Source organism: Calonectris borealis, chromosome 2 (assembly GCF_964195595.1).
Source record: "Calonectris borealis chromosome 2, bCalBor7.hap1.2, whole genome shotgun sequence".
Lineage (NCBI taxonomy): Eukaryota > Metazoa > Chordata > Aves > Procellariiformes > Procellariidae > Calonectris > Calonectris borealis.
The window spans coordinates 113,437,926-113,453,174 of record NC_134313.1 but is presented as its reverse complement, the minus strand read 5'-3'; the positions used below and the strand labels follow the sequence as shown (position 1 = coordinate 113,453,174).

Sequence of the window (15,249 nt, the reverse complement as noted above, 5' to 3'; positions counted from 1 at the left end):
ACTTTTGTTAGTAGAGTGCTTAAGCCCCTCCCCTGCAAAATGCTGCAGAAAGAGCTGAAGAAGTAGGACCCAGATTTTCTCCCATGAGCTCATCTGCTGGTGGCGACCTGGAGTGCTCTCACCATCCAATGCGCCGCACATAGCTGGTCATCGTGGTTCAAGCCACGTTGCCATGAAAAGTCATTGCTTTCTAGTTATCGCATTTTAAGGCAGTGTTTCCAGTTAACAGTTTGCATTTACAGAAACGGAATCTAATTTCCTTTTTTTTTCCTCCCTCCTTTTTCCTTTTCTATGGGGAGATGAAGGAAGGGGAATTCTCATCAATAGAAATTAAAACACAGTAAATGAACAAGTGCACCTAGTGAACCAGCACTGTATTTTCCTTCCTGTGGTTTTTTGTTTGCATTGCAAATTGATTTTGAGATGACACTAACACTGGGTAATATCTAACCTGGGCAGTTATGTGGGGCCCGATCCTTACAAAGCACAAGTCCAGGCACAGTCGGTAGGAACTGCGGGCAGTCGATACCTTTGGAGGGTTAATCCTATGAAATGTGCAATAAGCAGTTCCCACTTCCCCAGATAGATACAGAAGCCTCAAAACCAGCAGAATAAATCCCCAGCAAGAGAAAAAAAAAAAAAGAAAAAATAAATGTAAAAAAAAAAAAAAAAAGAGTGAATTCCTGCTTTCAGCTACATTCAGTGCAGCCTCTTTGAGATGAAGGGATATACTAGAAAGAGAATCCTGCCAGGTCCATTCCTGTATATACAAATTTTTAGATCAGAGCCAACTGAACTGTCACTGCTTTTTACTTAAGATAATTCTTCAGGCTTTACTAATTAGGAACTAACAATTCTTTCAGATGAGCTGTGAAACCCAGGGAAGAATACCAGCAGTATGTTTTAAATCAAAGTGTTTACATCAGGAATGATTCATTTTTTCCATGAGGAATGACTTGTGAGACAGGCAGTCTTCGCACTGCCATAAATCTGCGTGGGAATTAAAATTGGGGAAGAGAATAACAAAGGGAAGTTGCTCTCCCCACCTCCCCTGCCTCAGCCCCACCTCTAGAGACAGAATTTACATTAACAAGGGGCTCCAACGACCACTGCAAACAGTGTTTGAGAAACACAGGGGTTTAAATCCATTTAAGAAACACTGATTAAGCTCAGTAACCCTGCCCTCCTTAATAAAGAAAAGGTGTAACACATGAAAGGAAACTCCAGCATTTTTGTCATCTGTCCTAAAGCTTTTAAAAAGAAAAAAAGTTTTTTAAAAATTAAAAAAAACAAAAACAAACCCCCCATATTTTGTGAGCAGTGTTTAAACAGTGCTTAAGAAATCCATAACAAAAAAAGACAGAAAACAAAAAATTCTGTTTTAGGCCTGTATGTTTTCCCTTTTATCTCTTTGGAGGACAGAGGGCTGTGGGCTGCACACGAGGCCGCTCTCATTCTCAGTTGCTAAATGGTTGAGGGGTTCTCTGGCAGTGCAGAAGGGCCGCCAGCTCCATAGCATGTTTCATCCCAGCTGTTTGAAAAGCTGGTCCACTTGAAACACAACCATTATCCACACCCACACCCTGCAGGAGAGCAAACTCCCCCTTAGTGAGGTATTTATTCCATGTATATGGCAACTATTATTTCCAACATTTACAATATCAGTCATTTTAATTAGGAAAAAAATTATAACAACAAAAAATCCTGCAATCCACATACACAGAGACACGCATATTTACATGTAGAAATGCAAAGCATTCAAGTTGTTTCTAATAACTGCAGCTCCTGGAGGGGACATGCGTTCCACACACAATTGACTTAAATGCTCTTTTTCTTTTCTTGCCATAAAAATATACAGATGTCCTTCTTCAAAAAAATTATTTTCCCTTTTCCTGTGTTACAGGAAGCCTGCCCACACTTTTAAATACAAAGTGGGTATAAATAGAAGCACAAATTAGGCATCTTGAAAAGTCTATATTTTCTAACCACACAGAAACTAAGGAATTACTGTGAGTGTTTACATACCCGACTATGTTGAATTAAAACAGTATTTTCTATCCATATGCCCAGCAAAACTGGCAAGAAACTAAGGAAGGGAACCAGCCTTGCTGGTTCTTCACCTGTTGCTACAGTGGGACTGGGATATGTTTACATTATTCACCCTTCTTCATATGGACCACTGTAAGTGTCAGCCTGAATACAGTCACCACTTTGATGAAAGCATGTCTTACATATATAAATGATACAACTACTATGAAAATTGCAGTAAGCCTGTCTGCTTTCCTATAAATCTAACTAGACATTTGTCTCTTTAGTTGTCCTTCTGTATCACATCTATTAAAGGTAAATAAAAGCATGATGACTCTTTATATGACATTAATAGCTTGAGGGATTTTATAAATCAGTGAGTACAAATGTACAACTCGCTACAGCAGGGGTGAAGCAGGTCCGCCCATTCTGATGTTTTCCGACTTGGACTTCTGCTTTGAGATCATGTTGCTCATGTAAAATTAACTCATCTCCTGTTTCTCTACTGTTACATGCTGGATAACTTCTGCTGTTCTCTCAACTTCCGACATCAATGTTTTTCTAGTAACCCACACATCCTAACTAGCTAGCATTACTGGTCACAATACAGACATAGTAGCTTCATTAGATCTTGAGAACTCTCACCAAAAGGCAAATTCAATACAATAAAACTAAATAAACTAAATGCAAACCACTCAGACTCATTCTGACCGACCAGCCCTTTTTCTTCAGTCTGAATCTTCACTAGTATCAATAACTAGCATCAACTCTGAACTAGATTTAAGAGATGAGCCGGCAGCTGGTCAGATGGTCAAAATGGCAATCGTCACCACTAAATTCAGCATAAGGTTTGTTGTTTGTTTAGGGGGTTGTTTTTGTCACATATTTCATCTCTTCCCAGCTGTACTGCATACAAACAGACAAGCTATTTTGCTTCCTCAATATGATTTTAAGTGAGATTCAAGGGTTGCATTAACAAACCGTAAGCTACGAATGGTGTCTCCAACCCGCAAGCTAGTATTTCTACGCACTGCTGCTCATGAGCGGTCGTTTGCTCTGCACATTCATGCCTCTCTGGCAGACAAGTCTGCTGCGGGTGTGCTGCGGCACATCCTCCTCAGCAGAAAGATGAGTAACTCCCCCAGAGGGTTTGAGCAGGGCTGTGCGAGAGAGGAGGAGGAGGGTGTACAGAAACCAACTGCCTACACTGGAAGAAAGCTCAAAAGCTTAACTGCAAACTTTTCCCCTAAATACTGATCTAAACTACAAAGACAACAAGTGTTCATTCTCTGATAATACCTCCATCCTTATTAACAATCAGGCTCTTTTTTTTTTTTTTTTTTTAAAAAAAAAAGGAGGTTGGTGAGACTTAAGGTTGTGTGAGACATACTTTGATCTGCACCCTGATGAGTGAACATTCCCCTTTGCTGCTAGCCCAACTAATGAAGGGATAAAATTAGCTTTTATCCCTGGCACTTTCTTTAGCAAAAAAACATGCGCTAATCAGCTGTCCTCACTAATCAGTCGTCTGGCTAATGACCTTTTGCCTTAAAACACTAAAATTTTTGAATGATGTAGAAAAAAAAAACCCAACGCAGACTGGCCCCTCTTTGTGGGTCTTAAGCCTATCATCTGGAACTGGAGACTGGAAGGTTAAATGGCAAATCTGTATCCTGACTGGGTGATAAATCTATAATCAAAAGGCACAAGCCTTGACACCTCAAGATGTACTTCATTACTACACAACTAAATGATTTTTTTTTTCTCTTTCTTTTTTTGTAAACTAGAAGCAGATGAAAAAAATTACTTAAGTCCCTCATATTTTGCCTGTGGAGAAATCCATTCCACATCTGTGTTCAAGTGTCAGTTAATTTCTTACTTTTTTATTAATGCCTGAGCAGGAATTCAGAAGTTGAAACCATTTGCCTTCCGCTGCCCCCCCAACTTCAGGGAACTGTAGCTGGGGAAGAAAATTGCTAAACCACTCCATCAGCCCACATACTCAAACACACACGTGAATCCCTAAAAAAACTCCAAAACAAAACAAAAACCCCAAAAACACAGCAATAAACCTTTCAATCCTGTCCCCCCTCCACATTCTTATTGTACAAGGCACGGTCCTTCCTCCTCTTAATACCGTACTTCAACATTGTTTTAAAAGAGGGATTTTAAGGCCTGTTTCATTTTCCTTCTGTGCTTTCTTTAATGAGGCTTTTTTTCTTCATGTATTAAGGAGGTGGAGCAAATGCAACTCTAGATGGCTGAGGAGGATTAGCAACAGATGAGATGTCCTGTGGAAGTTGCTTTGCAGAGGCCTGTGATAATTTTGAGCTGCAATGCAACTGCCCCCTGGTTTTTAACTTCACAAAAAAGATTGTATTACCTCAACACCCCCTCCCCCCCAGAGACAAAGCAGTTCTCCCTGGGGACGATGCAAGGCGACAAATAAAACTGCATTAAATTTGACAGCCTTGACAGCCTTCCAACTTTGCATCCCCAAACGAACCAGCAATCAATACTCACGGTAATGAGGGTCCATGTAACCGTTTCGGGGGTCCATGGTAAAGAGTGTCCCACGGTAAGGTACAGAAGGTTCGGGAAGGTGCGATATAGATCCATGGATCTCCTTCTTGATTAATGAGGCCCTTTCCTCGCTCGACGTGGAAGGCTCTTCACTGATCTTGCCGAGGCCTTGCCCACCCTGCGGCTGCATTGTGATCGCGTTCCTTCTCTCTCTGTGATAGGTCTGCCCAGGACTTTCATCCTCTGCAAAAAACGAGGGAGAAGAAAGAGAGAAGGGAAGGAGAAAGAGAGAGACACACTTTTAGCCCATTTATAGCAAATACCATAAAGAAAAGTTCTCCCCCCCCGCCCTCCTCCTCCTCGCTGCCCCCTCCTCACGGTGTAAGTTTGTGACAGCAGGTGCATGTGTGGCTATGAGAGATGGTCGGGGGAAGCCCGCCCGTTCAGCGCGGGCAGCTGCTGAGCGGTAGATCATCGTCACCCATGCGCCGATGCTCCTACCGGCGGGGCTATCAATCGTGCGAGAACAGACACAGGCTTGCTGTTTTCTTGCCTCTGGGACAAGGAGACTGGGAGTTCGGGCTGCCTGACAGGGAGGCAAAAAACAATTTGTCACAAAGAGGAGAAGATGAACCCCGCTGGCTGGGCCTAAATCAAACCTAGCCACCCACTGCTGCGCCGCAGCCCGGCTCCCGTCCCTGGAGGTTTGCTTGTGAGAGGCTGGAGCCTTGCAGGAAGGTCGTTAGCAATCAGAAGTAAGGTGGCGACAACAAAATGGGTAAAATTGCTCAAGATACAGCACCAGCAGCGTCAGGCAGGCACGAGTGAGGCCACCCGCTCTACCAGTGTCCCCACAAGGACGCACGTGGAGGGTGGTGGAGCATGCTCCCCCCTCCTTTTTCCCCCATATCCACACATACAAACCCACAAACTCTTAATGACCGGGGGTGGGGTGGGAGGGGGGGAATTAGGAGGATCAAAGCCAAGCCCTAGTCTGGAGTAAACCTCTAGGCCTGTGGTACCACTTGTGAGGGGAAAAAGGCCTCCTGACGACGGCTCCACCAGCCTCCCTTGCAGGCAGCCCCAGGACCGGGTGTTGAACCAACCCTCTGCTCCCACGAGAATTTTAACCCCCATGGACCACGTGCACCCTTCGAAAACCAGACCAAGCAGTTCCGTTCTTCAAAAGCCAGATGCACGTTCCCGGGTACATTTCACACGTGCCATGTGGCGGAGGGGTTTTGTTAGCTACACAAGTAAATGCTCTCCTAAAGTTGCATTATCTCTTTAAAATACAGACTTTTCTCTAAACAAGCGCAATTGCTGGCTGTAATCCTGGCCCATACCCACACTCCAGATACAGCCTTGTTCAATCAACCACCCTGCATGTACAGGCATACACCAATACGTCTTGGAGTACTGATAAACATGCTTAGCTTCAAAAGTTGCTCAGCGGTTCTGTAAGTACATGAGGAACCTCATATTATTGAACACCGGGCACAAAAAAAGGTAACTAGAAAGGAAATTAAAACACTCCTAGGAAATAAAACTCAGGTACACTTACTCTACAACCCACATGCGAGGAAGGATCATTGACAACAGTGCCAAGATTGCATCTCAGTTGCCAGAGATTTGAGGTCAGGGCTAAATTGTTACTCATACCTTGCCCCGGTGTACTCGTTCACACAGGGAAAGCACCAGCGAGCAATTCACCAGGAGACTTTCACCAAGCCTGACACCAGCATAACTCAACCTATTCGCCTTCACATGAATTAGGTTAGAAACAGGCTCCGTACGTATAGATACCTGGACCTGAATTTTAGCCAATGATGCATAAACTAGCGACAGCGTTGCTTTGAACGTGGTGCTCTCTAGGCTTCTCCCTGCCCCCTCTCCTCCCAAGTAGCCACAACAAGAAAACCCAGCAGCGTAGCCTACTGAGAGCTTAATTATTTTTCTATCTCCAAGTATTACAGCACCCGGGGTCTGCTGACTTATCAGCATCTTCCAGGGACCAAATTCTTTTTACAGCTAGCAGTAATTCTCCATACAGAGCATTTCCAGGATTGGGTCTGAGGAGAAAGAGTTAATGGAAACAGACAACAACACTGCAGAGTTTAAACCCTTTGCCCTTTTCTACTTTTTATTAATATGCACAGGCACCGGTCCCTGCTCTGGATTAGCAGGGTTTAAGGTTTCAACTTTTTACACCAAAGCTGGTTTTAGTTAGAGAACTGCAAAAGGGAGTCTAAAACTTTAAAACTTATATGAGGTTTTTAGAAAGCTGCTTGTATAACTAAAAAATAAAAAATAAATCACCCCAAAGTCATATTTTCCACCATGTTTCTCTCTATCCAGAGTCTTATGTTAAATTTCAACCTAGAGTGAACTTTCACTGATGAGATGTAAACTCTTGTAAAAATAGGGGATTACACTCTATTTGAAATCCTGACAGACCCTTACGCAGAGCAAGCTAACCTGTGCTACCACAGTACGGAAAGAAGCAAGCTGGAGTGATTTGTGGGGCTGTATAATCAATCCGAGGATCAGATAGGATTTCAGTTCTTTTACTCTTCCATATAAAGATAATTTTTGTTAAAACTGCCATCCTGGGATACAACAAGAAGCTGACATCTGTCTGCAGGCTCCACTTTTATTCTTTCCTTCTCAAAACATGCATGTGTCATGAATCAAGGTACTAGTGACTGCTATGGAACAAGCTGATTTTCCAAATTGCTGAATGAAATTCAAAACCTACTTTCAGTAACTTTGAAACTAAAGGAAAAATGTGTTTTGTTTTAATAAGCTTTCCTTTTTTTTTTTTTGGTTCTTCAAGGAAAAAAGGAAACAAAACAAAAAAGCAGTATTTTTCCTTCTGCATCAAACCGTCCCTCTCCCCATCGTGAAATTACTGCTGCACGCTGTTAGAAGTCAAGCATTTCTGTATGCTGTCTGCCATTTAAAAATTTCCCCAGAAGTATTTTTTTTTTAAAAATAAACATGACTGCATTTTTGCAATAATAAGGCATATTCAACGGCCAAACATCTCGCTAAGCGCTCACTTCACGCTCCGCACCACGGAGCTGCTTTGGATGGGGGCAGATGAGACACTTGACAGCACCCGCGCTCCAGGCGAGCGGTTTGCAGGAGCTCCCTGGGCGCCGAGTGGGAAACTCCTCTTGCGGTAAAGCTGCCGACTCTCACAACGGCAGGCGAGCCACTCCAGTGCGCCAAAAGGCAAAAGCTGTCTAATCTTGTTCTGTTTCAGCTGAATCGTTCAATAAAGTTTTAAGAGTAAGTGCAGGCAAGCTGCGCCAGGCCGAATTATTGACAGAAACATACTGTCCACCATGGCAACAAGTGGGACTCTATAGCAAAAATGTAAGCAAACAGCCCACTTCTCCGGCAGCATCTGCCAAAAGGGTTTACAGTCAAATATGCGACAACTATTACTGCTCTGCTCACGTTTTAGAAGTGGCTGGCTTTAGGGTCAAAAGAAACATCCGATTTACTAAAATCTTGCAGAGAGATGAATGCCAAAGTTAAAGGGACTGATCCTCCCTCATCTCCACCTGCTTCCTGCTGGTGGGACCCCACTGACTCCAGCATAGTTCATCCCACCTTTTGTGGGTGTAAGAAAGAGGGGTTAAATAAGAAAAGAAAAGGGGGGGGGTGTGTGTGAAGTAATCGGGCCCCAAGAGCAATCTGCATAAGCTTCTCTTTCTTCATGTATACCCTACTCTGTCTTAACAAGCCAGTAGCCAGAACCACGTGTTACAAGTGCCCAGCCTGGAACGACCACATTAATCCAAGGTTCTCCCATCCACTGAGAAATACCCGATTTAGTCCTGTTATTCTGATCAGTTTTTATTAGAAGCAGTTTTTATTAGAAGTGCTGAGCACCAAGGAACACCTCATTTAATCAACGAGCTTTTTCAAAAAACTCACGCTGGACAGCATGCCTGAATAAATGCACTTTTAATTGCTCAGCTAATTTACCCAGAAAATTAAAAATCAGGACAAGTCAAAACCTAATGCAAAAATCCATGAAGTTTTCTTTCCCTGTTTAACTTTTTTTGCCTTTTTTTTAATTGCAGACCAAAACAAAGTAGAAGCTTTTTTACTTCAAACCTCTTACAGTCAGCAACTAAAAAAAAGTTGAAATCTATTGATACACAGCGCTAAAAATCAGTCTCAACACACTTCAGAGACCCCCACTGAAAGGAGACAACACCAGCCCAGTTAAATCTGTTTGTGTGTTAAGTTTCATCACTGCATTTCTGCATGCAACTTGCAGAGAGCATTGCTGTCTCATGAGCGACCTGCCGACGCGCTTCAGCTGGGTAGGAGAAGAGACAAGGTACTTACAACTCGGTCCAAGAGACCCTGGCTGACGCTCCCTCCAAGCTCTTCTCTTGACCAAAATTCTCTGGCTACCGGGACGTGGGCATTCCTCCCTCTCTTTTCCTCCCTCTCCCTTTTCCCCCCTTCTCCACATCTCCCTCCCTCTCTCTCAGAGGCAGTGCTTCTCCCATTAGAGGAATTAAAAGTGGTTGGTGCCATGCTAAATTTAACAAGCTCATTAGTATTCTTCCTGTGTGCTTCCTAGTGAACTCTCCCTATTCAAGCGGCTCTCTCTAGCTGAGGGGTCAGGCGGCTAATCATTAAATCAAACTAATGTCACCCTATCACAATCGGCCTAAGAGAAGGAGGGTTTATTATTTCAGTTTATGCTAAATAAACGGTTTTACAAATGGTCTCCAAGCAAGGTCAACAGCAGCTTCAATTACAAGACAAACTTAACAAGAGTTGCTATAAACCAAGTGCTCCATATTGACCTAAGCACAAGCTCGGCTCCGCATATTGCCACTAGCAGGATTGTACAGGAATGCATATTGTAAAATAAAGGAAAGGGTAATCTTTTCTTTGCCAGAATTTGTGACTGCACAGAGACTGCTCATTCACCTCTCCCCAACCAGCTTGCTGCTCAGCTCAATTCACCCCACACAAAGGCTGAAGACCAGACCTCAATGGACCGAGTGAAACATGTTCAAAACTAGGCTCTCTATTGTGACTGAATTTCTTAACATCTTTTCAAAAAGCGGAGAATGCCTTGAGGCTAAAGGAAGAAACAGGCTAATGGTGAATTGGGAATACTGAGCAAATTTCAGAGCCCTTTCCTCCTAGCTTTTGAGGTTGAAAGCAAGCTCTTTCCTTTCAAGTTTCAAAGTCCTTTTTCCTCCCGCAGTGTCACAGAAGGATTTGAAAAGAAGGTAATTGTGCTCACAGTCCCCCTGATCAGAGCTTACGTCCTATTTCTGGTATTTCGGAATACTTCTTGCAATAATGGTGCATATAGCTCAATCCCTTAACCGTCCTGCACTCTGCAATTGCTCATTAAATGAACAATTGCTGGTATAAAATGCCTTTTATGTTCAAGGTCTGGATATAAGATAAGCATTCTAGTACTCTAAATTTGGTTTACTAAGGAAACTCTCCATCATTAAATTACAAAACTGAAGTCAGAATATCAGTCTTTCCCAGAAAAGTACCATTTTAGGTTGCTGTGAGCCAGAATGAAGGGGGGGAAGGAACGTAAAAAAGATTGACTACTTAGATTCTTAATAGAATAGATACCTAAGTAAGAAAGCAATTTCCCTTATGTTTAAGAAGGTCTAAGTTTTTGAGACTTGGTATTTTCTTCCTTGAAATGATGCAACAGAGCAATTGCCAGGCTCATTAGGACGTGTATCTGCGCCTTCTTGCATACACATGCTGATCACTACTCTCTGGCCACCGTAAGAGCAAAGCAGGAGGAAATATATCTGTCGGATGATGCCTGCCTTTAAAACCAGTGTGTGTTGTAAGCAAAGTTTTGTTTTGGGTGGGTACAGTAGTTTAAATTGGGCGCTCTTGGTCCCAAGTTTGTTATTTTCCTGCATTTGGAGCAACTGCACATGAAGTACATGCTCTGGAAACACTAATGCAGATATGAAGCACAATGCTCATAACTGGTTTTAAAAATAGACTCCAACCATATGAGACGCTACAAAATCTGTAAGATAATAAGTATGGTACTCACTTTATTTGCAATGCTTAAGCATACCTTATACAAGACTTTTTTGCTTACAAATAGCATACATTATCTGAGCTCACTGAAAATGTATAGATTCATATTCCTGTTTGTAATGGATTTTCAGCTTAGTTATTTTCCCATTACCATATGTATAGTATTTTCCAGGAACTGATTTGTGACCGTTGGAATAAGAATACACAGCTTTTTTCTCTGTTTTTTGTTGTTTGTTTTGAGAAACCTGTTATATTCTTTTGTTTCTCATCTTTACTTTCACTGGAAGAAAAAGGATTTAACAACGAGGCAGAAAGCAGACCCAATCCCGACAACACCTACATAATACTCCACCCCCCCATTATTTTCCACAAATGATATGCACGTTCATTTTTCCTGCACCTACAGCACAACTCAATTCAGTCCTTTTTTTGAAAGTACAGAGGAAGCCAGAACACAGTGCATCAATATAGTTTCTATGACTTTCAAAACAGAGCCTGATCCTGCGCTCCTCTGGGTCAATGGCAGAGCTCCCACCAACCTGGAGGAGACAAGACTGCGCCTGTACAGAGCTCACACTGCTGCAACACTAAGTCAGCCATGCATTGCTATCAGCAGAACGTGGCTCGCAGCCTTTTCCAGCTGTGCACATAACTCTTCCCCAAGACTGCTGGGGAACCTGCTCACGGTACAAAGCAGCTTAAAATTCAGGTAAACTTTTTCAGACATTTAGATCAGAGAGAGCCTTGTTAGTAGTGATGAATTTACACTGCTTGGTGTCTCCCCAACTTCTCCCAACTAAAACCAAGTGGCTGAAATTAAACAGACATATGAAATTATGTAAAATAAAACCACATTTAAAGTTTCATACAAGCAAACACCTACCAGATTTAACAGGGAGTCTGCATCTACAAACCCCAGCATCAGACCTGTAGGGAGATGCTAAAAATCTCATTCAAGCTGAAAAAAATCCTACTTGGGGAACACAAGAGGTAGCTGCGGACACAGCTACCTACACACAAAGGTGCAGGGTGTTGTGGAAACCCCCTTGTCAGTCTCGGGACTCTCGCCCTCGGAAGGTGGATGAGGGCAGGAGGCAGGGCTGGGCTGCCTTGCACCTGATCCTACATCTCGCTGATCATGCGGGACACGGGGGGAAAAAAGGCGTAACATTTGGGTATATGCCTGAAGTTACTGACCTGACACTTGAGCCATCCCACTGACTTCAATGGCTTTGGACCAAGCCGCAGAAGTTGCTTGCTGCGAACCAGATTCCCACGGTATCCTGTTGGCCAATCTTGCCTAGAGTTGCCCAGCTGAACGGCCGGCCAGCCGATACGTGGAGTCTGAGCCCCTGCAACGCCCGGCCCCAGCCCGCGGGGTTGCGTGTCTCGGGGAAGCTAATGGAAGCACTAATTCTCAGCAACTTGCAGGGTCAGACTCCAAAGAAGTGGGAGCCTCACTTTTGAACAAACCCTCTCCCAGCCCATTTCCACACAGGCTTTAAAATAACAAAAACAAACAATTTAAATCAAAACAGCTGAAAACCATTTTCTCCCTTCCCAAGTTCAGGGCTGTGTGTTTCTCCCATGGCAGACAGTGGATTATTGCAGTGACACTTAACACCGCTCGCGAGCGCAGCCCCCAGCACTCTGGTTTAGGTGTTAGTGACGACATTGGCTGCTGCAGGAGAAACACTAAACCCTGCACCCAGGTACCAAGCAGGTGGTGAGCTTTTAAGTTTACCTTCATGGGGCTACAAGGCCCAAATCCTGCTTGCTTTACTCACACCATAATCCCAGGGATTCAGTGAAACTACTTGTGCAAGTAGAGCAAGAGGGATTCAGGTCCAGCATCAGAAATGGCCTGGCCGTTGGGCGCGAATGGTCTCTGCCTGGAAAATGTACTGGAGATGTTTGTTAGCATGTGGAAATGCTGTATCCTTAGCTTGATGAGAAAGGGACTCTTCGTAGAAGTGCTTTGTAGTTCCAGTGGACAAGAAAAAAAGAAAGCCTTAATGCAGAAGTAGAAGACGTTAGAAGGTAAAATTAATTGGCAAAATTAACGTGTAGTATGTGATTTCTCCTTTTAAATTTGCAGAACTAGAAGACAAGTAAAAACATCTCCCTTTCTCAGTATAGTAAATTTTATGTTTTGATTTTGCTACTTAAGAGTTGGGAAACTCGCACGAGGAAAAAAAACTCTTGCAAAAACAATCTTACTTTTTCATTTCCCCTTTTAAAAAGTGTTCCACCTTACAAAATTCAGCAAAGACTGCAAGTTACTGTGCGACAGCCCCAGCAAGCTAAAATATTTGCTCCCAGTCTGCTGATCAGGGCTAAAACTCAAGTTTTGCACTTTCAGAATACCTCTAGGATTATTGCTCCTCTCCAACATCCAGCCGCTTCAAAGAGCCAGGAGTCTCAAATATAACTTGGGGAAAGATGACTACGGACATCAGGATCTGACTATTGGCAACCATTTCTCAGAAGGGAAAAGCTCCTCAGCCTCTTGCAAGACACTCAAAAGGATCCTGATTTGAAAACATTATGAAGTTCCCTCCATTAGCCAGTTATTAGACTGTTAGTCACTGCTTACTTTGAGCAGGCTAATTAGTTACATCAAAGGCACTACAATAAATTCCCAGGAGGGTTTTGGGGGGAGGGGGGAAAAAATGTATTTCTCAACCATCTAATAGCACATTTATGCCTATCTGAGGGTAACTGCCTCATTTCACTCAGACACTGGGGGACATTCTGTGGTGCTGTCACTTTCTACCAAGCCAGCATCGACACTGGGCCTTAGAGCTGTTTTACAAAGCTGTCTGTAGACTGATATAAATTTGATTAGCCATGCTTAGAAGCCGCAAAAGAGTGCGAGAGAAGTTATAAACCCTTTGGTGCACCATCTCCCTTTGAAACCCCTATAGCCCAGACACCTTGGCCTTGACAGAATAAAAAAATAGTTACTTTAATTAGTGTTGCATACAGAGTTGACATTTCTTCCCTTTTTCCTTCGGTGGGTTCAAACTGCTAAATGCAATCATTAGCCAATCGCTAAGTGGTTTGCAACAACCCAGAGCCATGGCAACCCTTCAGTTTAGATGGCAGATATCACCTATTCCATTGCGAAATTTATTTATTGCTGCATCCTTTTGCACAATTGCAGTACGAGTCAGTGTTTCCATTATATCCCTGTACTTCTGGCCTCTGAAGCATACCAGCTGTTTAAAAATATGTTATGGGTTACTCTGCCCTGATTTACAGTGGCTGCAATCTCAGTTGCGACAATGATTTCATCAAGGTCTCAGGGCAAAATCTGAATGCCATATTTTTTTCTTGTGCAGATGTTTATGTATTTTGTTATACACATATGTATACAGATGCGTGTGGTCACATGCACTCACAAATTCAGCTCCACCTTACATTCCCTAAAATCCAACTGATTGCAGATGAGGCTCTGCGTGATACATGGATATCTGTGCATAAGCGTCCACACAGGCATGCTGGATACCTGAATACAGAAAAGAGAATTTTCACATTCCTCATCAGAAGTCTAAATAATTCAGGAGAAGAATGCTGCAAAACAAATACAAGACTTAGAGCGAAGGATGTTTTCAAGCAGAGAAAAAGCCTCCCCAGAAAACTCTCGAGTCCTGTACACCAAACGATTTGATGCTTTGAATGATCTTCTGGACATTAGTCCATTAGTTAAACACTGCAGAGCTACTAATCCACAGATATCGTCAAATATTCCTTTTATCAACACTGCTTCTCCTCCAAGAATTTGATATTCTGAGAACCCCAAACCTGACGCATCTGTTTACCTATCAAGTAGATGCAGTAAGTGTTAAAGTTCAGAGGCTGTCTTCCCTGCCTGGAGACACCTCCTTACGAAAGAAAAAACTCTCTCCTCTGGCCTTAAAAAGTGCTTGATCTTCCCAAAGACCAACCTGTTTTTACCCCTGTCTGCTCACTTTCTTCTCGGTTTCCTCCACTATAGAGGATGCAGGAGCTCTGGCAGAGATGTGCACTGCCATATTACCTCACATAGTTACCGTCTTCACATTCCAGTCATCAAAAATACTACTGCCAGCCACAAGCATCAGACTGGGTCCAAGGACGGGTGGATGTGAGTGGGCAAAGAGGGATGGAGAGTGGAGTGCCTGGAAGGAAAGGAAGGAGCAAATTCTTCATACCATGATCTCCACTCCCCTCACTAGCAAAGGAATACTCTTAAAAGCTTTGGAGAGAAGGCTTGTGACACATGGAGTTGGAGAATTAAGATGATTGACTACAGCTCACTAGCTTCTGGGGTCCCCCTCCCAGGACAGTGGGTTCCTCCTTGCCAGTGCCTCTCTCCTCCCTTCTTCACTTCCTCTGCACACTTCTGGCCAGGCTTCCCCGCCTCTGGCTGGGTCCACCAGTCTTGCCTGCTACATTTGAGAAAAGGCAAGAAAGCCTGAGACATACCAGCTTTTTCCAGCTTCTCAACACGACCCCACAGCAGGAGAAACTGCACGCCAACCAGATCATTTTACGGATTAAAACAAGTTAATGGTTAATGTTTTTTGTTGAGTTCTAGGGATGAGCAAAAATGGGTTTGAGACTTCACTTTTTTGACTACTTCTG

General features: G+C 43.2%; 1 protein-coding gene across 1 annotated transcript in view; it reads right to left on the bottom strand.

Annotated features, from left to right (window-relative positions):
- The window catches only part of GLI3 (GLI family zinc finger 3), a 211,960-nt gene that overhangs the window by 139,180 nt on the left and 57,531 nt on the right, over positions 1 to 15,249 (bottom strand). Inside the window, exon 3 of the mRNA XM_075142959.1 lies at positions 4,552 to 4,794. Within this exon, the coding sequence (XP_074999060.1) occupies positions 4,552 to 4,794 (243 nt within the window). The remainder of the gene's footprint in view (positions 1 to 4,551; positions 4,795 to 15,249) is intronic.